At 39.4% G+C, this 25506-nt stretch overlaps 2 protein-coding genes across 3 annotated transcripts; one reads left to right on the top strand and one right to left on the bottom strand.

Moving 5' to 3' along the window:
- Positions 1-12475: 12475 nt before the first annotated feature.
- On the top strand, positions 12476-15444 carry zmp:0000000634 (putative nuclease HARBI1). Its single transcript, XM_060871785.1, has 3 exons — positions 12476-13304; positions 13570-13684; positions 13830-15444. Exons 1-3 carry the CDS (start codon positions 12508-12510, stop codon positions 14247-14249), a joined length of 1332 nt encoding a protein of 443 aa, XP_060727768.1. The 5' UTR covers positions 12476-12507; the 3' UTR covers positions 14250-15444.
- Positions 15445-16125: 681 nt separating this feature from the next.
- Positions 16126-25376, bottom strand: LOC132846955 (zinc finger protein 229-like). 2 transcript variants are annotated; one of them, XM_060871783.1, is made up of 2 exons: positions 25298-25376; positions 16126-19717 (listed from the first exon to the last, which is right to left on the bottom strand). In XM_060871783.1, the coding sequence occupies exon 2, from the start codon at positions 19602-19604 to the stop codon at positions 18561-18563; it is 1044 nt and encodes a 347-aa protein (XP_060727766.1). In that variant the 5' UTR covers positions 19605-19717; positions 25298-25376; the 3' UTR covers positions 16126-18560. The 2 variants fall into 2 exon arrangements, with proteins under 2 accessions (XP_060727766.1, XP_060727767.1); XM_060871784.1 differs by lacking the exon at positions 16126-19717 and adding an exon at positions 20914-23049 and having other exon boundaries at positions 25298-25357.
- Positions 25377-25506: the final 130 nt, after the last annotated feature.

Raw genomic sequence — 25506 nt, 5'->3', positions numbered from 1 at the left:
ATCATTTTCAATTTAGTCTACCATAAAAACTTAATATCCTGCCAAAGCCATCTGGTTGGGGTGATGTTAGCGCTCAATCAATTAATTTTTTAAACACCATCATCAGGCTCTGAAGCAGTAAAAAAAAGTTTTGAGGACTTTAAAAGTCAGCCTTCTCTGCTTGCTGCTTCAGAATAACGATGGAATGAAAATCATATCTCTCTCGCTTTCTTCCTTTCTTTCTCTCTCCCCTGAGAAGTGGATCCAACCTAAAAAAACTCCCACTTGATGTTATTGATTGCAGTAGGATTGTATTTGACAGGACTTATCCCCACTCTCTCGCTGGTATCAGTATGAGTTTTATGTTGCCTTAACCTCAGTGAAAGACCAATCGCTTATTCCCTGCGATCACAAACGAATTGAGACATTTTTCTCCGTATAAATTGCGTAAGTAGGAGCTGCTGAACGAGGGACGACTATAGAGGTACCACGGATGCTATATGGTCTTTACGCTATAACGAGCACAGCTACGACCGTAGTGCAAGATGTAAGATTTATATAAATGCGCTCATTCTCATTCATTTAACTCTTTTTAACCAGTACACCAGTGAAATGGAAAACATTTTCAATCAGTATAAACAAATGAATTATTTTCTGGCTGTGAGACCAATCTAAAATGAGTCAGGACTCTATTGGCTTTCAGTGCGAGACGTGTGTTTTTAGCTTGTTACACTGAATTTTAGTGGTTGCAGGTAAACACCTTCAGATTTTAGATGCTTATGGAAAAGGGCTTGGGACGTCTCAGAGAGCAGAAATAGGTTTGATTTCACCATTTACTTTGAAGAAAGAAATATTTGTGTGGAAAAAAAAGTTTATGCTTACAAAAACACTACAAATTCTTAAAGTCCTGAGTGTCTATTTTCATATGAGCTTTATATTATCCACCACTGTGGAGTGAGACATGACAAAGACATTCAATACTCAACATGGACACAACCAAACAGGAGCAAACTGGGAAAAAAATGGAAAAAAATTCAACAGCTCTCCAGAAAGAAGACTTTCTAGTTTGTATCTACAACATCGCAAGGTGCCATTATTTAGTTTTCCTTCTCTTCCCTCTACAGAGGAGAATAAATGAAAGGCTGATGAGTTAATAACTGTTTATAGCTGCTATAACGTACATTTGTTTTCCTACAAAGCTTTGTGCTACTGGAAAGAGATAAAGTATGTGTCTAGGTTTGTGTGTCAGAGGTTTGTGTGTATCAGCCGCACAGGTGTCTATAATCAGGAAAGGACCGAGTCTGAAAGATGACGTCAAAAAAGCAGGTGCTTTTCTTTGTCTCTTCCAGTTTTCTTCTGACAAAATTGAAAGAATTCACACAGAGTGAGAGAGAGAGAGAGAGAGAGAGAGAGAGAGACAGTGAGTGGTGTGAAAGTATGGAAGAGAATTGGACGTGAAGTCTGCTGTTGGCAGTCTAATTATAAATGGATCAAGTCTTTTAAAGAAAAAAAAACAAAAACTTCAGCCTACGGAGAATGTGGCGAGTATAAATTACTTCATCACTCTTTCATATCTTCAAGATCTGTTTTTTTACTCAGCCAAGAATATCCCATTAACCTCAGATATCTTTTTTTCAGCTTATACCAATATGCTATTGTACTTTTAAATACCGCATACATTTAATATCCATCTTGACTTTTATCAGCATAGACACGGTAGATCTATCTACCCTCGGGTGGTGGGATGACAACGTACTCGGCCTCGGCCTCTGGTCCGCGCTTGGCTACTGAAGTTGCCTAATTTGTCTTTAGCGCTCCTCTGCAGGAAGAGGAATGATGTGAAAATAACTTTGTGTATGCTCCATTGTGACAAATCAATGATTCAAACCCTATCCAATTCCATAGTAGGGGTTCAAACACAGGCAGACAAAATAAACAAAGAGTAATCTATAATCAGTAAAAAGAGGGTCTAATCCAAGAAAATCAGACACGATGAACATGATTTGGACTGGACAGGACTGCACAGTAGGACATCAACACAACAGGGTGTAAATAAACAAACTAATTAGAAACACAGAACAGGTGAACACAATCAGGTAACTAGCCGATGACAGGAACGTGGGTATGTGTGGTTGGGGAAGAAAACAATACAAGACAAGACCAGATAAATGAAGCATCCATGAAGCATTAAAATAACTAAGATACTGGGGTGAAAATGAAGGACAAAATAATTTGAAGTCTTAAATAACCGGTCAGAGAGTGTGTGTGTGCCCTGCGATGGGTTGGCACTCCATCTAGGGTGTATCCTGCCTTGATGCCCGAAGACGCCTGAGACAGGCACAGGCTCCCCGTGACCCGAGGTAGTTTGGATAAGTGGTAGAAGATGAATGAATGAATGAATGAATGAATGAATGAATGAATGAATGAATGAATAACCGGTCGGTTTTATAAATTTACTTATTATGAATTTACTTTTTTAACGTTAACTGATGGTGTTACTTTGGTTGGTGTGTTATGTATTAGCATAAGGTCTAGCTTCAGCTATCTAGCTATCTGATCTAGTTGTATTAAGGGGGGGTTTTTATGGTGTTGGTGGAATGCATGAAAATGAATGAACCCCATTACTATCACTTAATTATTTATTTATCACTTAAAGCATATTATCCAGTAAATACTATGAATTATTGAGTAACTAACAGTGAAACTAATTGGAAAATGATTAATCTGAGTTCGTTTTTCCGAAGAGAAAAATGATCGTATATTTAAAAAAAAAAAAAAAAGTTAAGCCTTTAAATAAAATATGCCGCTCTGAAGGAAAACCTTCACTTGGGTGTAGAGGTGGAGAGTTTAAATCCATGCCGCACCTGAGGAACATTCCGGAAACCTGCACCTCATTGTGCTGTACTGACATATTTATAAACCTAATATTCTAACTTGTTTATGTGCCTGTGGTGGTGTTGGGTTTGACTTTTTGACGAATTAAAATTAGGGGTTATTCACTTCAGCCTGACGAAAAACAATGGATCGATGAGCCTTCAGAAGAACGGGGAGTTAGAGAAGAGTTTTCTCTGTCTCATAGCTCATCCTGCAAAGCTTCTAAGTTTATTCTATCATTTCTCCACAAAATAAACTGTCAGGAAGGAGGGGGAAAAGGAGAGGAAAGAGAGGAGGGCATTTATTTATCAAGTGGAAAGCTGGAGCAATAAAGCCATCAAGTGAAGGAAGAAGGGTCCTGGTTAACAGATGTTTTCTTGACCTTGATATACTGTACGGTGCGAAAGTCTGAGCGTTCTCATTTCGTCATTCACTGATAATTGGATCAAAATCTTTCTCGCTACATGAACCGGAAAGATCAATAACATGCCGAGTTTGATTAAATCACATATCTCAGACGAAAGGAATAAAAAAACATGCGTTCATTCCAACCCTGAGTTCAGCACATGATGTCATATCATAAACTCAGGAGCAATTATTGTAGCTCGCAATGTTGCTCAGTTAAGTCAAGTCAAGAAGCTTTTATTGCCATTTCAACCATATATAGCTTATAGAATATATATATATATATATATATATATATATATATATATATATATATATATATATATATATATATATATATGTATGTATATATATATATATACATACATATATATATATATATATATATATATATATAGCATATAGAACATGGACGTATAGGAGACGTCCATGTTCATTTCCACATAGCGGTTCAAACCCACTGAGGTGAAAACTCTGTATTCAGACTCTTTCATTCAGAAATTCATGAATTCAGATCATTTCTCTTTTGCTCCTGCGATGGAACTGCTATTTCTTAACTTGTCATGACAGAAATGTCACGATTGGACATTTGAGACGCTAAACTGTGCTAATCTGAGGCAAACTGTGCCAGAGTATGTGTTGTAAGCGTTCGCACTTCTCCAATGCTTCTAAAGTTGCTTGGTTCATGTTTGCGCTAAGCTGCCTAGCTTTAGGTTCAGTCATGTTCAAATTCCAAAAATAATAGCCTGGGTAAAGTTTGCGTATTTGCTGAAACATGTAGTTGAAGAATGCGCTACTGCTTGTTTTGATGACACTATTCATGCTATTACTATTTAACAGACTCGTTTAAGAACAAACGAAAGAGACACAGCGTGTTTTTAGCACTAACGCTACAGGTTTCTCCGTTTCAAAGCTCATTCAGCTTAGTGTCTCACCTATTTAATTAATTACAGATTTACTCTGTTGAGTGTGTGAAAGTGTGTGTGAGGTGCCTTGCGATGGCATGACATGGCATCCCCTCCATGATGTTGTCTCGCCTCACTACCTGATGTTGCATCGCAATTCTGACTAGGATGAAGATAAATGAATGAAAAGAGGTTTCATTCATTCATGGAGTGGAAATAGTACAGCTTGACAATTACATCATTAATAGTCTCAAAAAAAAAATCTTTTGGTTTAAAGGGTTTGAAATACACACTTTACACCCACCCACATACACAAAAACACACACACACACACACTTCCCCACAGCTGTCAGCTGGTACATAAATACCAACAACGAGGATTTGTCATGCCGTAAAGCCAAGAGTGAACGGGTATTATGGTCAGACTCTCTCTGATTATTTATGAGCCGGGCCGTAATTGAACGCCGTAAATCCTGCAGTTTTGAGCTCTCTCGGAGCAGGAGAGGGCGTTCACGAAGGACCTTTCTCACACAACTTTCACTCTCTTTTCTCTCTCTCTCGCTACCTATAAAAGTCCAGAATTCGTACACAATTCACAGGATTCGTAAGGAAGCACGGATGTGTGTAATAAATCACGTTTAGCCATGTCGGGCTCAGCGAGATCAGTAGACATAAAGATTTAACGTGGAAAACATTCACGGTGTTCGGGTTTAAAGAATAAAACAGAACAATAAGTCATCGTCTTGTACCATCCATCAGCAGACCTTCTGTGTGTGTGTGTGTGGTACGAGTGTATCTCTCTCAACAACTACTGACCACTTTATTAGACACACACTGGAGCTCCACCTTGTAATAGCCCATCGTTTCAACTCCGCAGTGTGTTCCTCATCATCTATCCTTCATCAGTATCAGTCTCTGATCACTGTACCACTGATAGCTGGAAATCTTTTGCTTTCTGTACCGTATCTCTAACAAACCATGACACCAAGGTGTATAAAAGCCTCTTGACGCTGCCGTTCCTGACACATGCAAACCAACGTGACACACACTACAGTACCAATATCAGTAACAATGCTGTGCCCACAGGAGAAGTGAGAAAACGGATGCAGTCTCTCAAAATTTGTAGTGAATTTGTGCACATCTGGCAACCTTTAAGCCTCTAAAAACAAGGAATTCCCTTTGGCAAATAGCTTCCTTATTTAGTTATACGTATTTTTTTGTTTTATTTGTTATTTTCAGGTTTTTTCTAAGCATTTCCTGAAAGACACTTCAATAAATCAATCAATCAATCAATCAATCAATCAATAAACAAAATATACATATACCATTTTAAATTGACTCCCTTATTGGTTTTTATACGCTTTCTCTTATGGCACTTTGAAACTACAAAAAGATCCTAAACACACTAGATCTGGAACACTTAAAAGTCCTTCAGGTTCTTACACCTGTAGAGAAACCCTCTGGTGGATCTAAAACTCCACAACAAAGTGCTTCACTATCATAGAAAGCTCCTGGAAGAAGACTTTTAGAAAGGTAAGCACTCGGGTTTTGCATCAGATCCCGATGGAATTCTTTGGAGAGGCGGTGTTTTTATTTATTTATTTATTTATTTATTCTTTTTTACATTTTTTCAGTCAGGTTCGACGGTTCCTAGTGATAGTTCCTAATAAACTTTCAACACAATCTACCGTAAATATCCTAAAATGTAAAAAATGTCCATAATATGTATACATCACATCATACTATCATAATAATCTTGCCTTCCTCAATCCTAATAATCAGTGTGTCATTTCTAAGCAGACACACACACACACACACACATACACACACACAGATTTAAGAAGACGATTTCTAGTCCACAGCTTTGCTCAATTAGCAGCCCAATCACACATAATCACACATAATGAAGTGTGTGTAGGGCTTTGGGGACACGACACTGACTTCCATGAGGTCAAAACACCTCTAAAATGATTTATGGTCTTCTTTGACGTCTGTCCATCTCCCTCTCACTGCCATGATGGTTCACAGAGATAGAAGGACAGGCCGGGCAAAGGCACCATCATCTCAAACACACACACACACACACACACACACACACACACAGCCCCTCTCTCATTCCCTCCCTGTTCTGGCTGAGTGAGCCGGCTGATTTAATGACCTCACGCAGACGGGCCACAGCGAGAGGGAGATAGATCGAGAGAGAGATCAGCAGATGAAAGAGATGAATTAACCAAACAAGAGAGAGGTGTCAGGTACAGGGTTTTCCAGCAAGAGTCATTATTGTTCATGACTATTCACCATTTCCCCCTATCGTCTCTATTCATTCTCCTGCAACTTCGTTTATTTTATCTCGACTTTAACTCTCCGAGTTTGCCAAAGCTTCACTATATCTGAGATTTCGTCGTTCCTTTTTTCCCCCCATGACGGAGCGTTTCATTTGTGGCTGCCCTTCAAAATTCCTGCCAGATATCCAGGCTTCATTTCAAATGATCGCTCGCTTCTCCTCTCTCTCTCTCTCTCTCTCTCTCTCTCTCTCTCTCTTTTGCTCTCTCTCTTTCTCTGCCTCTAGAAAATGATTTTCAGAGTAGATTTGGAGAGAATCATGATGTGAGTTAGACAGAGTGGGGCTTCAGTTTCAGATCAGAAACACACCCAGGGACACGCACACACACATATTTTTTGGTCTATGGCTTTGTATGAGACATCATTATGATGCAGAACATCTTTTAAATCATAACTTGAAATCACAGCCTCAGTCTGCAGGCAGATTTTATATGCATCACACACTGAATGGTAATTTCACACCACCCAAGCACTGAACACTTGACTATAAACCTGTATCTGCCAACTTTACCCTTTCTACTAAATAGCTAAAAAACATTTTAAATCTGCATTGAAATGAGAAGCTGAAAACGGAAACAAATATAACACCACACCAGGGTTCAGTGTGAAAAACCCTCTGAAGAAAAGCTAACACCTGAACGCTAGGGCAACGTTCTGAATTTATGTTCTGTCAAGTAGAGATGTTTTTTTGACCAGATTGGTTGGATAGTGGTGGTTTCCTTAGAGCCTTTAGAGAAATTAAAGGATAGCATACAAGTTACATTTAACCAACATAAACCTTTTACAGGGGGGTCACGGTGGCTTAGTGGTTAGCACGTTCGCCTCACACCTCCAGGGTTGGGGGTTCGATTCCCGCCTCCACCTTGTGTGTGTGGAGTTTGCATGTTCTCCCCATGCCTCGGGGGTTACCTCCGGGTACTCCGGTTTCCTCCCCCGGTCCAAAGACATGCATGGTAGGTTGACTGGCATCTCTGGAAAATTGTCCGTAGTGTGTGATTGCGTGAGTGAATGAGAGTGTGTGTGTGTGCTCTGCGATGGGTTGGCACTCCGTCCAGGTGTATCCTGCCTTGATGCCCGATGACACCTGAGGCTCCCCGTGACCCGAGGTAGTTCGGATAAGCGGTAGGAAATGAGTGAGAACCTTTTACGGATGAGTTTCTGGCTTTGAATAATGACGATTTGAAAGCGGTTTGTGTTTTGTTTAATGCCATTAACGTGTGTGACATTTGACCGTCGCATCACGGACCTTGTACAAGGAACCCTGGCTGTGTGACATGGTTGAATCTGTGTTCTAACCCCAGCTTACAAACAGACTCTCAAGCACTCCAGTGTGCTCTAAATGTGACAATATCTTCTTATAATTTAACAAAGCATGCTTAAATCACACACTCAGGATTAAGTGAATAAATTGGAGACCCAGCGAGCTTTATCGAATTCATAACATAACAATAAACAATTAAACCCAATTCCAATGTAGCTGAAAAATTTCTTTATTTATGGAATAAAAAATGTATACTGTTACAGGACACAAATAAGCCACCAGAGACTAGCCAAAAACACACTAAGGATTAATGCTTTTCTGCTCATCATGGTTGTAAAGAGTGATTATTTGACTTATTATAGACTTCCTATCAGTTTAGATCAGCCTAGTTATTCTCCTCTGATCTCTCTTAATAATCCCAGGAGATCAGCAGCTTCTGAAGTACTCAAACTGGGTCATCTGGTGCCAACCATCATGCCACGATGAAAGTAAGAGTTCGGGTATTTCCTACATTCTGATGGTTGATGTGATCATTAACTGAAGCTTTTGACCTGCCTGATTTTATGCATCGTGCTGCAGCCACATTACCAGCCGACTGGATAACTGCATATATGAGCATGCGTACACCCTATTAAAGTGAACGTTAAGTGTATATACAGTATGTATACATATATTCGGATTAGCACGTGTCTTTGTCGTTAGTGTCGTATGTTGTATCTATACAGAAGAGTTAAAGTTTACGCCAATCTTTATGCCATATTGTCTACCATATGAAGCTAGCCAGGCAAGAAAGTTTAGTGCTGAATAATTTGCATAGAGTACACTAAGAAATACAGCTTTAAGAAATGTGTTAGTCTACTCAGCCTACACTTTTGTCATGATTCCATAATGATTACAAAATGTCTGTCAAATTATTTTGAGAAGGTACAGTATGTGACACACTGCCTTGGCATTGACCCTGATATTCTGTCAGACATAAAATAAGTTGGTGCATCATCCCTGAGTGTAACTCTACAGTGTCAGTCTGCACCTGTCAATTATCTTAAACAGATCCATTTTTTTAAAAAAAAAAAAAAGGATGCTCATGCAAAATTAGGCACTGGATCTACAATATCATATGATATGATATGATATGATATTCAGCCTGGAATTTCCCCGCAGTGAAAAGTTTAAACCGCAGTGTTGTAAGGGAAACACCGTGCTGTATCCTGAGGCTCTTATGGATTAAATGACTGGCGCATGAATTAATAAAGGCGCGCGCAGTTACGCGGCAGGTGCGCGCGACGTTACCGGAGACACGCGCCGAATCCCAAATGATCCAACATAAGGTGGATAAGCAGTGCACTTGTGTCAGGAGCAGAGTGGGATGTAAATGGTGCAAAAACTTAATGCAAACCGAACAAACATTCTTTCTATTGTGAATACTAAATAATAATAATAATAATAATAATAATAATAATAATAATAATAATAATAATAATAATAAAGCAACAACAAAAATTTATACCAAGCGGTCTGAAATTTCAAAATGCTTCTCATGGCTGTAACACACACATTTTGCATGACTGAAAGTGTCAAGAATGTAACTTAATCCTATGGTTATCTTTTCATTATTAGGCTAATTAAAAGGTTGTTGTCATCTTAGTGGGGAGCCTCATAATGCCTCACCCTCTCAGAACGATCTGGTGCTGTTTAAACACAATGCACAATATCTGGTTATAACAACCACTAGAGTTTTGAGTAAAACCTTCAATGTTTCCTCAATTCCTAATGAAGCCTGATAGCGCCATTAATGTAACTCTCATTAGCTGTGCATGTATAAAACCTGCACCAAGGCGACAATTACATAACTAACAGAAGATTAAAGTCAGTTCTTACCTGCTGCCTCGTCCTGAGCTTTGGTGATCAGGGCGCTGCTCCGTGGTGATGGTGCGCGCGCTGTGCGTTTCCAAGCTTCTCCGTCTGCCTCAAGCACGCGCTCGCTCGCTCGCTCACTCGTGCCGTCCCTCCCTCACGCGCAAACTTCCGCCGCTCCACCCCTCCCACCGCCGCCAACACCGACCGCGGGCTGCAAAAAAATGGCCCATGTTCACTTTGCTTACATATTCAAATCTATTGCATGCCTTAGTATGAGTTCTCGCGAGCGCGCACGAGCCCTAAAACTTTGGACTTTCTATTGGGTCAGATATTCATATCAACATGGAGCTGGGGAATCCTGGTAGCTGCTGAAATTTGACCCTAATTTAATTTACATTTACAGCATTTAGCAGAGGCCCTTGCCCAGAGCGACTTACATTTTTTATCACATTTTAATACAACTGAGCAATTCAGGGTTAAGGGCCATGCTCAGGGGCCCAGCAGTGACAGCTTGGTGGACGTAGGAATTGAACTCACAACCTTCTGATTTTTAGCCCAACACCTTAACCACTAGGCTACCACATGCCCCATAATTCATGGTTAAGTGAATCACCAGAACCACCCAAAGGATCAATAAATCAATCAATCAACCAACCAACCAACCACCCAACCAACCAAATAATCAATCAACCAATCAACCAACCAACCAACCTACCAACCAACCAGCCAAATAATCAATCAACCAACCAACCTACCAACCAATCAATCAAACAATCAATCAACCAATCAATCAAACAATCAACCAAGCACTCAACCATTCAACCAACCAATCAATCAATCATTTGTTCATTTATTCATTCAATCAGCCAATCAGTCAGTCAGTAATTCTGTAATTAAATTTGTCAGTCAATTAGTCAATTATTTAATCAGCCAGTCATTAAGTCAGTCATTCAGTCACTCAGTCAAACAAATAGTCTGTTGGTCAATTAGCCATTTAGTCAGTACGTCTGTCAATTACTCACAGTATCACTCAGTCAGTCAAATATTCACATCCATATTAAATTTGTTAATCCAATACATCACATAGACATTCAAATGATCCAAGGACCGCATTAGCTGCTTAAATCTAATCCAACATTAATGAGTGTCAAAATGTAGACCAAAGTGTTTCTGGTGATGAGGAAATCAACTAAAAGTACAACAGTGTCAATCAATCAAACAAGTCATATTAGTCAGTCAATCTTTGGGTCTGTAAATCTGTCAGTCAGCCAGTTTTAAAGAAGTACAGAAAACATTTCCCTTATTTATTTCTGAAGGAATTCTGATTAATAAAGACTTGCTGACTTTGGAAAACTCTCTGTTGGGGGCGAACATTGTATATATTGTATTTATATTGTGCTTATTTATTTGTTTGTTTGTTTGTTTGTTTATTATTTATTTATTTATCGATTTATTTATATTTATTTATTTATATATTTACAGATGTATTTATTTTGTTTGTTTATGTATTTATTTATAGATTTATTTATTTTTAAGCCAAATCCGGTGTTAAATTGTCACACAATCACTGACATCTGCAGCACATGGCAGAATTTCAGTCAGTTATTACTTATCATGTTTGATTTGCAATTAACGCTTATTAAACATACTATTTTTCATGTGAACTTGACCCATAAGCTAGCCTGTTGTCCAGGGGAGCATTTTAAAAACAGTAAATTTGAAGGAATCTGAATAAATATCTTTCCATCGCTGCAGTTTGTAAAGTCAGTCTGACGCTTCATGCGCAAATGCAACTGTTGATCCTCGGCTGCCACCTATCGGGATTCATGTGAAACTACATGTGTAGTTTGTGTTTGTGTGCTTGTGTTTGGCTTAAATTAATTATTACACTTGTAAAAAAATATTATTATTATTATTATTATTATTATTATTATTATTATTGTATGCCAATTAGCATACTTTACTTGTTAAAATAAATTACATTAATAATTATAATAATTAACAAAAATTCTAAACATATTTAAGTCCAATGTATAATAACATATTCATATTATTATAATAATAATAATATAAACTTAAATATTTTAAATTTGCATTAAAAAATTCCACATAATATAGTGGGGTAATAGTGTGGTGATAATATAGTTGGAGAAGTTTGGAAAAAAGTAACACAGTAGTAGGCATGGGGAAGTGTACAAAGGGTCACAATTTATTAGAACAATCTATTTGATTCACCATCTCGTCTCTAGCACATTCTGTCCATCTTATGTTTTGCACAAACAATTTCTAGTCACAACAATTTCTAGTCACGTACATAGAAGGTCGGAACAACTTCTCCTTGAAGTTGAAATCACAGTAGACATGGTTTTAGAGATAAAAATATAAAAATTTAATTCACTGAAAATGATTTCCAATGTTTCTGTTTGGGAAATATTTAAGTGGTAGTCCAATTAAGAAAGAAAGAAAGAAAGAAAGAAAGAAAGAAAGAAAGAAAGAAAGAAATATTGTTATTATTATTGTTAATAATAATAATTATAATAATAACAACAATAATAATAATTTAATATTATTATATAATATTCTACTATTTATATTATATAATATTATTATTACTATAGTTATTATTAATAATAACAGCAACAACAACAACAACAATAATAATAATAATAAATATATAAAAATATATAAAAATATATATATATATATATATATATATATATATATATATATATATATATATATATACATACACACACACATATATTACATATAGACCAATATATTTAAAATATACGTCTATAATTCTAAACCTGTTTAAATGCCAAGCTCGTGTATTGATGTGACGTCTCTTTGGTGCGCCGGAAGTTAGTTTGTTTACTAACAATGGCGCGTGAGCTGTCACTGATATCCAGCGTTGACTCGGCGAGTATGTTGTTGCTTTTCCACACCTTTTCAAAGCAGTTAATGTTGTGTAACGGATTGCTGATGTCACACAGGCGTGTTGCGGATATAAAAAGGTCGCTGGATGAGAAGGTGGAGAGGAGCAGGAGGGGATATGAAGCCTCTCGGCGCAGATCTCGGAGACGTCATGTGAGGCTGAGAGCCTTGGTGTTGTGTACAAGACTCCTCCATGTGCACGGGCATGTGGAGAGACGAGTGTGGAGCAGAGAGAGACCCAGTGGAGAAGCGTTCTGGTCTAATGTCCTGGCTAACTTTGATGATGAGCAGTGGGTGGATCACTTCCGTATGTCCCGGAGGACATTTGAGCTCCTTCTAGAACTTGTGGAGGTGAAACTGAGACGCAAATCCACCCGCTGGAGGAAAGCGCTGGAGCCCCGGCGCAGGCTGGCCATCGTGTTATGGTGGTACGCGACCCCGAGTGAATACAGGACCATCAGCTGTCTCTTCGGTGTCGGACTGTCCACTGTGTGCACGTTAGTGCGCCAGGTCACCTCTGCCCTGAACACTGTGACTCTCACACACTTTATCTCTCTGCCACAAGGGGAGATTCTTCAAAACACGCTCAGGGGGTTTGCAGGACGCGGTTATCCCATGTGTGCTGGTGCGATCAGTGTGACCCACATCCCCATCAGCTCCCCAAGACAAAACCCAGCTGCTTACTTCAATAACAAAAAGTGGCACTCCATTATATTGCAAGCAGTCGTGGACCACAACATGTGGTATGAATCTTTCTGTATCTCTTCTTTAAAAGATCTAGAGTAATATGCACTAGTAGATATTTTTTTACTTGTATAAATTATATGGAACAAACTGTAGAAAACGATAACAAATCATGGTTTAAGCCATGGCAGTTTTTTTGGCCAACATCTTAACTTATACACCTTTAAGAAAATAAATAAATAAATAAAACATAACTTTGTTGATTGTGTAAGTATTCACCACCCCAGACATACGCTTTACCGAATATCTATTATTTTAATCCAGTTTCTCAGACATATACGTTGGCTATCCTGGTCGCACACACAATGCAAGAGTGCTGGCTACTTCACCGCTGTACAAGAAGGCAGAAGAACAAGATGGATACCTGTTCCCTCGTGAGGTAAAAACAAGCATATCCCTGTGTTTTATTCCTTTATACAACAATTTGTTATGTACAATGATCTATATATCTTTGTAATTTTTGAAGAACATCATACTATTGCTCTGTTCACCGTAACAGTTAACGCTGTGTAACGTGTACGCAGGACGCTTTGACCGTGAATGGAGTGGAGATTCCTGTTCATCTCATTGGTGATGCAGCGTATCCGTTAAAGAAGTGGCTGATGAAGGGATTCACGGATGAACACTCTCTTACTCCTGAACAGCGCCACTTCAACAGCCAGTTAAACTCGGCTCACATGGTGGTGGAAAACGCCATGGGGCGTCTTAAAGGTCGTTGGAGGTGCCTGCTCAAGCGCAACGACGTTGATGTCGCGTTTATGCCCGACATCGTTACCGCTTGCTGCATCCTACACAATGTGTGCGAGCTGAACACGGAGGAATTCCTGCCTGAGTGGACTGCCGATGCTGATGAAGTCTTACAACAGCCTGATACGGATATTTATAGAGACACAGTGATGGACAGCACTCGAGCTATTCGTGACACAATGGTGACAATTGTTTGAGAGTTAAAGCAGGAGTTAGATGTGAGTGAAACAGAACAGTTTATCTTGCTCTAAATTTGCACAGAGAGCTGATAGACTTTTGTTGCCTCTGGTCTAGTTCATCTAAATCAAGAGTCTTCATCCGAACTGTCAGGAGAAAGGCAAAAGCCCTATTCGGACGGGACCAGTTTTCCAAACGACGTTTGAGTTAGAATTTTTTTCAGCCGACGTCTGTCATTTCATGTATGGATTCGGACGGGACTAACATCTCTGTGTTTATTACGGAGATAGGAGTGTCTGTGTTTTACATGTGGGCATTGCACAAGACCACATGTCCAGGATGCGTGGAATGCGTGATCAAATGTATTTTGAAATTAAGTAAATTTACATTTAAGCACTTTAAAATGTAAACATCCTAACTTGTTAAGTGTTTAAAAATGTTATACACGTCCATTATTGGTGTGAAGAAAGCAGAAACTTGAATACCGGTGCGCTAGGGTTAATACGGTAGTTCACGTTGACCAAAACAGACAAGAAACGCGTTTTGGAAAAAACATTTTCGGCAATCACAAACATTCGCGTTCAGACGGGATTAGATTTCTCAGAGGAGCGCCGATTTTGCTGAAAAACAGTAGGTAATTTGCTCTGGAATTTTTACACAGGTCGTGTGAGAAAAAGACAGACATGGCAGATTCGGACGGGATTAAAATCAAAAAGTACGTCTGTGAAACAGAAATTTCTCTAACGACCCCCTGTAAAAATAGGGCTAAAGACAAAATCTCCAAAATGTGGAAGCAAATCCATAAAAAGTTTGTAACCCAGCACTTGTAACAATTGTTGAATGCAGCTCACATGTCCTCCTGGTTTTTTCAGAGTCTCTCCTTCCTCAGCCCCTAGTGACCTTATCAGCAGAACAACTTCAAGGTCACACAGCTGCAGAAGCCTGAGACAGAACTCAAAATCATGACTGTGGCTAAAAGAAACTGAAAAAAGTCGTCAAAACACAAACATGCACATCCCTAAAACTTCCCTCTGCCAACTATAGCACTGACTATGAAATCCTGATATCCCGAGTGATGCAGGTTCCACCTAAACACAGCTTCCTAAAGATACGGTCTTCACTCTTACAGGAGAAACAAAATTAAGTGTTTCTAACATTAAGTGTTAAGTAATTAATGTAGGCTGTTCAAAGCACGCCAGTAAAAAGAAAATCCAAGGACTAGTGTTTGTGTCATTTTTTTCCAACACACGACCCACAAGAAGTTTCTATCAATTATTTATTTATTTATCAAAATTCTGGGAATTTTCAAGGCTGGAAACTTTCCATGGGAATTAATGGGAATATATGGGAATTAACGGGAATATATGGGAATTAACAGGAATATACGGAAATAAACTGGGGAATTTTTAAAATATGCAGAGTTGCCTATAACAAGGAACTTAAATGTAGTTAAAAAAAATCTTAACAGCATAAATTTGTTTAAAACAACAAGATTTTATGCAATTTAAGTTGAATTTGTACCCTGCATTCCTCGGTCACTTGCACACAGCACACTGCTTACTGGAAGGCCATTGAGGCCAAACCCTCTGCATGTACTCGCATTCTTCCATAACGTTCACAGTAACACTTTATTTTAGGGTCATTTAACTAGTTGCTTCTTAGCACGAATATTAATAGAATATTGACTATTTATTAGTACTTATTAAGCACATATTAATGCCTTATTCTGCATTACCTTATTCTACATTCTTAATTGTACCCAATACCTAAACTTAATAACTACCTTACTAACTCTTAATAAGCAGTAAATTAGGAGTGTTACCAAATGCACAGATAATTTGATGACCCTCCCCCTCCCCCACACACTCACTCCCCTGAAATAAAAAAATCCTCTATAAAATAATGTTTATTACAATTATTAAGTTTATTATGTTTATTACAAGCCTAATAATGTTTAGTATGCTTTTGTTACTCAATGAAATAATCAATTAAAGTTCTACTTACAATTAAATCAGTCAAGACGTCATTTTTAAAATTTGTATTACCTTGCATGCATGTCTGCTTATGACCAAACAAAATGTTTATTTATGTTTGTATATAATATAGTTTCTATAAATTTCCCTATATTTCCAATTAATTCCCATAAATTCCTGTATATTCCCATAAATTCCCGGAAATCTCCATAAATTGCCATAAATTCCCGTAAAGTTTCCAATTTTTTCAATATTTCCAAAATTCCCCAGAGTAAGTTCCCGTGGAAAGTTTCCGGAAATTTACCGGAAATGTGGATGAGGCGTCACTGAAGACACACAGCTCTCTGTGTTGTGTTGAGGAAAGAGACAATAGTATGTATGGTCTGGGAATGTGTAGGTGTTCTAACTCGAGAAGAGAGTCTCTCCATACAGACCATAGTCTTTCTTTAGCTGGCGATAGGGGGTCGTCCCAGTCACATGGCTCGGAGGTTAGTTCTCTTATGAGTGCTTTTCCCTGTAGTTATAGGCGCAACATTATAGGCGACGTGGTCGTACAAACTATTAACAGTGGATAGCACGCCTCGTTTAGTGAATGGTTTTTGTTCTTTAGAGACTTGAAATGTGAAAGTATCAGATTCAAGACTCCAGCTGATGCCTAAGCTTCTTTGCACAGGTAATGGATCAGTGTCTAAGTCAAGGCTTTTGATGTCTTTTGCCAAGTCATTTGCTGGGAACGCCTCCATGACCTTGCTGCTGTTTGAGGCAAGTTTTTGAAAAAAGCTAACATGACTCAGCTAACATTTTTTTGTGTTTTTTGCAGGAGTGATTGCTTCAAGTTCAATTGGAAGTGAGGTTAGACCGTCGTCCACATAAACGTTTCTGGTGACGAAATGCTCTGCGTCCTTGCTCTCTCATCTCAGGTTTTTTGACGAGACTTAATTTTAGTGTGTCGAGTCTTTTTAAAGCCTGATCTCGATTATTTGGTAGACGTTGTCTGGGTGTAACAAAGGCAAGTGGTGCAACCCAGCTGTTGGTCTCATGCATTTCTTTCTGCATTATTGTGAGAAATTGCACATCCTGTTGTGAAGGTGCTAACTTTATCATCCTCCCTCTTGATGAAGATATTGTCCCCAAGATTGTCTATTTGTATTGCCTGGTAAGTATCTGTGCAGATCCTTTAGTTCCTTTACAGATTTTTCTTTTATTTGCAGGACATTGGTACATGGACTGAGGTACGATGGACGACCGTTGAGTTTGTTTTGTACCTTGCGACAGAACTTGGTTTGTGTGCACCATTCAAACAGACATCTCCCACAATAACCTAGCCGAGGTCAAGGCGCTGGGTGAAAGGTGCATTATGATGACCATTGCACTGCTCTCTCACTTTGTGCAAACTCAGGATGTGTCTACCCAAGAGCAACAGTATTTGTGCATTTGAATCTATAGCATGTATCTTGTGCGAGAGCGCCTTTAAGTGTGGGTGGTATTGGGCGACTTCAGGCGAGGGTATCTCTGAGCGATCCTCTGGGATCATGTCACATTCCATCATCGGGGGCAGTGGCACCTTTATGTGACCATCTATAGACTCGACAATAAAGTCTTTAGCCTTTCTCCCTCTAACTTCCATGATACCTGAACATGTTTTTAAGGTATACACTAAAGATGTCGAAAAAGTTAGAGCGGGCAGGAGACAGGTTTACAGTATTGCCTTGTCCCTCTGAGGTCCCTCAGATGGATACACTTTTTTAGCACAAGACCTTGAGCCACGATGTTCGCCACATACCTCTGTGTACATTGCTGTAGCTGAGCCTGTTGGTGTGCTAAGCTCAGGCTCCACGCCATGCTGTTTCGCCTCTGTCGGTGGTGTGATGCTGTTAGGAGGGGGTGGGCCTAGATGTAACACTGTATTGTGTCTTTCGCTCCCACATTCTTTGCAGGTGACTTTGATCTGACACTTCTTGGCTTGGTGTTTGGTTGATGCGCAATGCATATGTTTTTATCCATCAGATATGTTTTTCTCTCTTCTAGGGAATTGCTGCGGAAACTGCAATATCTCCTGGGGGGATGCGTTTTTTTATGCAAGGGACATTGTTTGTCTGGATCCTCACTAACTTCTGTTGTGTCATTACTCTGTGCTATTTCTGTCTTTTGCACTGAAATCATAGGGCGAGTACTGTTTTTAACAGGTCTGTCAAACTTGGACTGTGCTATTGACAGAAAGGAGAAGCTAGTATCATTTCTTTTGCGTGCTTGCTCCCGTACAAAGTTAGAAAAGGTACTACGGCTTTAGCAGTTATGTCTGAATATCAAGAGTTGTGAAAAATCAAAAACAAAAGTTCACGATTAGGCCAAAGCTATTCAGTCCAGTTTCGATCTGTTTCTTGATCTTCTTCTTCCCGCTGCTTTATTCTCAGCTCGTGAGCGCTTACACCGGGATCTTTTCATATGCATGTCAAGGCAGTATTTGTACGCAAACTTTTTCCCACAGAAGCTACACGAGTAGGGTTTTTCTCCCGTATGGATGCGCATGTGCTTTTTAAGAGTGCCTGAGCGTTTGAAGCCGTGTCCGCATTCGGAGCACGTGTACGGACGGTCATCCGAGTGGCGCATTAAATGCTTTCTGAGGTAGGCTTTACTGGAGAAGTGCCTCTGGCATATAGCACAGGGGTAAGGTTTCTGCACTTGTGTCTGCACTTGTGTCTGTGTGTGTTTGCGCTTGTGCTGAAAGAGTGTATCTCTGCGGCTGTAGACCTTGTCACAGAGGTCGCATGCGTACAGATTCTTCCTGTACTCAGGATCTTTTTTGCCTTCATGCGTTTTCACGTGGCTTCGTAACCAGTCGCTGCGTCTGAAACCCTTTCCACATTCTTTACACTTGTACGGCGTTTCTCCAGTGTGGATCCTCATGTGGACAATGAGCTTGGCTTTGTGGAGATATTCCATACCGCAGAGATTACAAATATTTTTGCTCTGCTGAAATGGCGTGTCGTGATTTGGACTCTCGAGCGTTGGATCCTTCTCATCCGAGGTCGTCTGCTCTTCTCTCTCCTCACTATAGTTCTTTTCCGGTCTACTCCTGAGTCCGTAGCCGGTCTTGCCGACCTTATGGTCCTTCAGGTGTGCTTCAAGTTCGGCTCTGCAGGTACTTACGGCGCCGCAGATCCTGCAGACGTGCTGTTCGTTAGACGCTTCTTCTGTATCTTTGACGATGAGGTCAGCGGTAAAGTCGCACACCTTTTCAGCACCAGATCTCTGAACCCGTTTCGGTTGATATTTTAGAGTTCGGCAAACACGTCCCACCCTTTCAGACTCCTTTATGTCACTTAACACAAGCACGGTGTCATGTTGACCTGCTGCGTTCTGCTCACACTTACTGTCAATCAGCTCCTTCTCCGAATCCATTATTCCGAGCTTAATATTAAGTTGTACACGAAGGACAGTCGTGGATTCGTTCGGTGCACCAATCAACTCGTCACAAATCCTTTAATAAAATGTCCTCGTGTGCAGATGTGAACCTGGAAGCAGAGAAATGGAGTTTGATGCCGTGTTATTACTCACTTCAAGAAAAACATACACAATTTTCAGTATAGAGATTCTCATGTAGACATGGTTTTTATTTATTTATTTTTTTTATATATATTAAGGCTTGGTCATAAATGATTAGATGGAGGATATTTTGAAGCCACAATATAAGTAATGCTTATGTTATGGCTGCAAATTGTGTCAATCAAGCCCATGACATGTTATATATAAAGCAGTCACACCAATTAATATCAAAAATAGACAAAAAAAAAAAAAAAAAAAAGTTAAATAATCTCCAATTTAGGTTGCTGTGTCTACAGTAACCCAACTTTTAATAACTAAAATTAAAATCGGCTGCGAAAATCTACTTGGAAATTGAATTCTTCCCCATTTTTGACCCACATCTTAACTTATACACCTTTAAACCATACAAAAAAAAAAAAAAAAAAAACATTTTTGTGTAAGTATTCACCACCCCAGACATACGCTTTACTGAATATCTATTATTTTAATCCAGTTTCTCAGACATATACGTTGGCTATCCTGGTCGCACACACAATGCAAGAGTGCTGGCTACTTCACCGCTGTACAAGAAGGCAGAAGAACAAGATGGATACCTGTTCCCTCGTGAGGTAAAAACAAGCATATCCCTGTGTTTTATTCCTTTATACAACAATTTGTTATATACAATGATCTATATATCTTTGTAATTTTTGAAGAACATCATACTATTGCTCTGTTCACCGTAACAGTTAACGCTGTGTAACGTGTACGCAGGACGCTTTGACCGTGAATGGAGTGGAGATTCCTGTTCATCTCATTGGTGATGCAGCGTATCCGTTAAAGAAGTGGCTGATGAAGGGATTCACAGATGAACACTCTCTTACTCCTGAACAAGCGCCATTTCAACAGCCAGTTAAACTCGGCTCACATGGTGGCGGAAATCCCTAAAACCTCCCTCTGCTAACTATAGCACTGACTATGAAATCCTGATATCCCGAGTGATACAGGTTCCACCCAAACACAGCTTCTTAAAGATACGGTCTTCACTCTTACAGGGGAAACACAATTAAGTGGGTTTTTTTTTTAGGCTGTTCAAAACACGCCAGTAAAAAGAAAATCCAAGGACTAGTGTTTGTGTCTCTTTTTTTTTTCACACACGACCCACAAGAAGTTGGTTCCTTTTATCAATTATTTATTGAAACGAAGTTTAGTTGCTAAACAGACATTTGGTTTGAACAGAAGAACATGCAGAGTACAAACTAAATGATTCGACATCAATATAATGTTAGTGTTAAAATGTGTTAAATACATGAACAGTGAATAATAATCATCAATACTCTATCTTTAACGCACTTAGTACAGTCTATGTTGGGTTTTCTCTGTAAGTGCATACTGTAATGATTTATAATCCTAGAAGAACAGATGTTTACTTCTTCTCAGGGTTTTTTCTTGGCGTCGTCCGAGGGATTTTTTTCTAATCATGGATCTAAATCTAAAACATTCACAAATCCCAATGTGTCTCCTAATCGTACAGCGTCACAAACTGAACAAATCCAGCGGCTGCATAAACCTTGAAAAAAGTAAATAAATGCCGGAAATGACGCAACTCAAAAGTGACAAACTCAATAAAAAAGGAAAAAAAATGTTAAACAAAACAGTGACATCACATTCATTGTATTCCCCTGACGGTTCATGAGCTAATTCTTGGCCTGTGTTTGGTATGGAAAGTACCAAATTTTTACCTCATTCCCTTGAAGCTTTCCAGTTTATTCCAGTATAATCCCTTGTACTACAGATACGTCATCATGTTTTGGGTATTCTTGAGTTTATTTAATAAAACACCACAAAAATAACACAAGATAACACGATTAGTGTGAAAATATTCTGCGTGTACCAGACGACGATAACGCAGAGGTCAAGATCTAGCTTTATAACCAAACATTCCTCTTCACTGTACTTCTCCAGGATTCTGGACCAGACATCTCCACCCACACTTGACTAGGAAGAAGTAAAAGATCCTTCATCCAGCCAATTTGTGCATGTTTTTATGCGGCAAAAGTCAGGCTTCTGCTCACACTCCTATGCTTGCGTGAAATCAGTCACAAAACACTTGACAATCGAGCAATACCTCGAAGTAGACGGAAACTTCCTAGTGCTCCGTACGTTAGTAAAAATGAAGGACGTATAAGAAGGATGTTCGATCTCGTTCTTGATCTTGTTCTTCTTCACGCTGATTTATTCTCAGCTCATGAGCGCTTACACCGGGATCTTTTCATATGCTTGGAACAGCTGTATAGGGACCGAAACCTTTTCCCACAGAAGCTACACGAGTAGGGTTTTTCTCCTGTATGGATGCGTATGTGATTTTTAAGAGTTCCATTGCGCTTGAAGCCGTGTCCGCATTCGGAGCACGTGTACGGACGGTCATCCGAGTGGCACATTAAATGCCTTGTGCGGCTGCATTTACTGGAGAAGTGCCTCTGGCATATAGCACAAACGTGTTTCATACCCTTGTGTAGGCGCTTGTGGTGAAAGAGAGAATCTCTGCGGCTGTAGATCTTGTCACAGAGGTCGCATGCGTACAGATTCTTCCTGTACTCAGGATCTTTTTTGCCTTCATGCGTTTTCACGTGGCTTGCTAACCAGTCTCTGCGTCTGAAACCCTTTCCACATTCTTTACACTTGTACGGTGTTTCTCCAGTGTGGATCCTCATGTGGACAATGAGCTTGGATTTGTGGAGATATTCCATACCGCAGAGATTACAAATATTTTTGCTCTGCTGAAATGGCGTGTCGTGATTTGGACTCTCGGGCGTTGGATCCTTCTCATCCGAGGTCGTCTGCTCTTCTCTCTCCTCACTATAGTTCTTTTCCAGTCTACTCCTGAGTCCGTAGCCTGTCTTGCCGACCTTATGGTCCTTCAGGTGTGCTTCAAGTTCGACTCTGCAGGTACTTACGGCGCCGCAGATCCTGCAGACGTGCTGTTCGTTAGACGCTTCTTCTGTATCTTTGACGATGAGGTCAGCGGTAAAGTCGCACACCTTTTCAGCACCAGATCTCTGAACCCGTTTCGGTTGATATTTTAGAGTTCGGCAAACACGTCCCACCCTTTCAGACTCCTTTATGTCACTTAACACAAGCACGGTGTCATGTTGACCTGCTGCGTTCTGCTCACACTTACTGTCAATCAGCTCCTTCTCCGGATCCATTATTCCGAGCTTAATATTAAGTTGTACACGAAGGACAGTCGTGGATTCGTTCGGTGCACCAATCAACTCGTCACAAATCCTTTAATAAAATGTCCTCGTGTGCAAATGTGAACCTGGAAGCAGAGAAATGGAGTTTGATGATTTTCAGTATAGAGATTCTCATGTAGAGAAATGGAGATCCATCCAGAGAAATGGAGTTCCATCCAGAGAAATGGAGTTTGGTGCTGTGTTATTACTCACTTCAAGAAAAACATACACAATTTTCAGCCAAACTTTTATTATTTGAGTATAGACAGTCTCATGTAGACATGGTTGTTATTATTTTTTTTTTTATATTAAGGCTTGGTCATAAATGATTAGATGGAGGATATTTTGAGGCCACAGTATAAGCAATGCTTATGTTATACAAATTGTTATGTTAACTGCAAATTGTGTGATTCAAGTCGTCACACCAATATCAAAAATAGACAAAAAAGTTCAATAATCTCCAATTTATGCTGCTGTGACTACAGTAACCAAACCTTTTAATATTCAAAATTAAAATCTACTGTGGGGGGGCACGGTGGCTTAGTGGTTAGCACGTTCGCCTCACACCTCCAGGGTTGGGGGTTCGATTCCCGCCTCCGCCTTGTGTGTGTGGAGTTTGCATGTTCTCCCCGTGCCTCGGGGGTTTCCTCCGGGTACTCTGGTTTCCTCCCCCCGGTCCAAAGACATGCATGGTAGGTTGATTGGCATCTCTGGAAAAGTGTCCGTAGTGTGTGATTGCGTGAGTGAATGAGAGTGTGTGTGTGTGTGCCCTGTGATGGGTTGGCACTCCGTCCAGGGTGTATCCTGCCTTGATGCCCGATGACGCCTGAGATAGGCACAGGCTCCCCGTGACCCGAGGTAGTTCGGATAAGCGGTAGAAAATGATTGAATGAAAATCTACTGTTTTTAGAGTGAAGTAATCAGTGGACACAAAGATGTTGAGAAACGTTAATTCTGCACTTTATATTTTAATTCCTGACTGTGACAATAATTGTATGAAATACTTCATCTTTTCTGATAATGTTGCAGACTTTCTGTACAAAGCACAATGTTCTTTTCTCACACACACTCAAATTTTTGTATGCTTTGCATGCTTTGTATGATTTGTATGCTTCATGATAACGGTCAAGGTATCTTCTGCTGATACTAGCATTAAGCTCCACACACACACACACACTTTATGTCCTTCCTCTATGTCCTTCCTCCGCACTTCCTCTATTCATGTTTGACATAATAAAGTTGGAACTTCTCTTTGAAAGACAGACTGGCGTGTTTCATTGAGACTACCCCGAGTACTCGCTGGAGAACCAGAAACCGAGCAGAGGGAGAGGGGCTCAGAAATCCTGTCCAAGTGGCAGATGAGAGGGAAATAATTCCTTACAGTTTTGAATCCTGTCCAGGCGGCAGACGATAGAGAAACAATTCCTTATGCTGACAACGAAACGTTAAATTGTAGCTTGAATATATTCATTCATGGCTATAACACCATATGACACATTGAAATTCTTTTGCATTTGAAATTGGACACGATTTGAGGCCTGTACTGAAAATCTTTAGGGTTAGATGGACTTCATAGGTCTAAACAGACAAAATATCTGTGCTCAGATTACACAATGGACAAAAAGGAGTCTAAATTGACAAAGACATTTTGAAGATATTTTAAAGAAGCTGTATGTTTCTAACACATGTTTAGATCTCTTCCATCATGACAATGCCATTTTGCAAAAAGCAAGGTCTGTAAAGACATGGACTTGGATCCTGACCTCAACATAACAGGAAACAATAATAATAACAATAATAATAATAATAATAATAATAATAATAATAATAATAATAATAATAATAATAAGGGGGCACGGTGGCTTAGTGGTTAGCACGTTCGCCTCACACCTCCAGCTCCCCGTGACCCGAGGTAGTTCAGATAAGCGGTAGAAGATGAATGGATGAATGAATGAATGAATGAATGAATGAATGAATGAATGAATGAATAATTCTGCAAGCATCTTTCCTGATTCTATTAAGAGTTGACTCACGAATCAGATAAAAAAACAACACAACTCCACGGTTTTGGATGAATATTTCAAGATCGACTTTGCTACTGGGTGTAATAAAAAAGTGCATATTGGCTCTAAAATCGTAAGTTTCTCGAGAAAAAAAAAGAAAGAAAAGAAAAATTAAATATCTCAACAAACATAAGTAGCGGAAGTGACGCAGTAAAAACTCGCCCAGAATCAACTAGCTTCGGATATATTTTTTAAAAAACAATCTTCTACAGTAAATGTTCTACATCGTGTTTAAACATTTTATGAGTTTATTTAGTTTAATTTAACTCACCATGTGCTCTGGTGTGGTAGCAGTTCCTTTCTGAACAGAAACTAGATGTGTGTTTCTGCACACTCTTTTGTAGAGTCACAGAAACTGGGCGTGTTTTTATCCAAGTCATGATTTTTCATCTATAGTGACTAATGTTGTCTACTGCAGCAAGTAAAAAGCTGAAAGAACAAATGATTTGTGACGTTATTTATTTATTTATTTATTTATTT

This window comes from Tachysurus vachellii, chromosome 6, assembly GCF_030014155.1.
Source record: "Tachysurus vachellii isolate PV-2020 chromosome 6, HZAU_Pvac_v1, whole genome shotgun sequence".
Classification (NCBI taxonomy): Eukaryota; Metazoa; Chordata; class Actinopteri; order Siluriformes; family Bagridae; genus Tachysurus; species Tachysurus vachellii.
The sequence above is the reverse complement of the archived record's forward strand: the minus strand, read 5'-3'. Positions and strand labels throughout refer to the sequence as shown.

Coding starts and splice junctions, on each gene's coding strand:
- zmp:0000000634 (XM_060871785.1), top strand. CDS start 12,508: ATGGCGCGTGAGCTGTCACTGATATCCAGCGTTGACTCGGCGAGTATG. Junction 13,305..13,569: donor GTCGTGGACCACAACATGTG/GTATGAATCTTT, acceptor ATTTTAATCCAG/TTTCTCAGACATATACGTTG. Junction 13,685..13,829: donor GATACCTGTTCCCTCGTGAG/GTAAAAACAAGC, acceptor ACGTGTACGCAG/GACGCTTTGACCGTGAATGG.
- LOC132846955 (XM_060871783.1), bottom strand. CDS start 19,604: ATGGATTCGGAGAAGGAGCTGATTGACAGTAAGTGTGAGCAGAACGCA.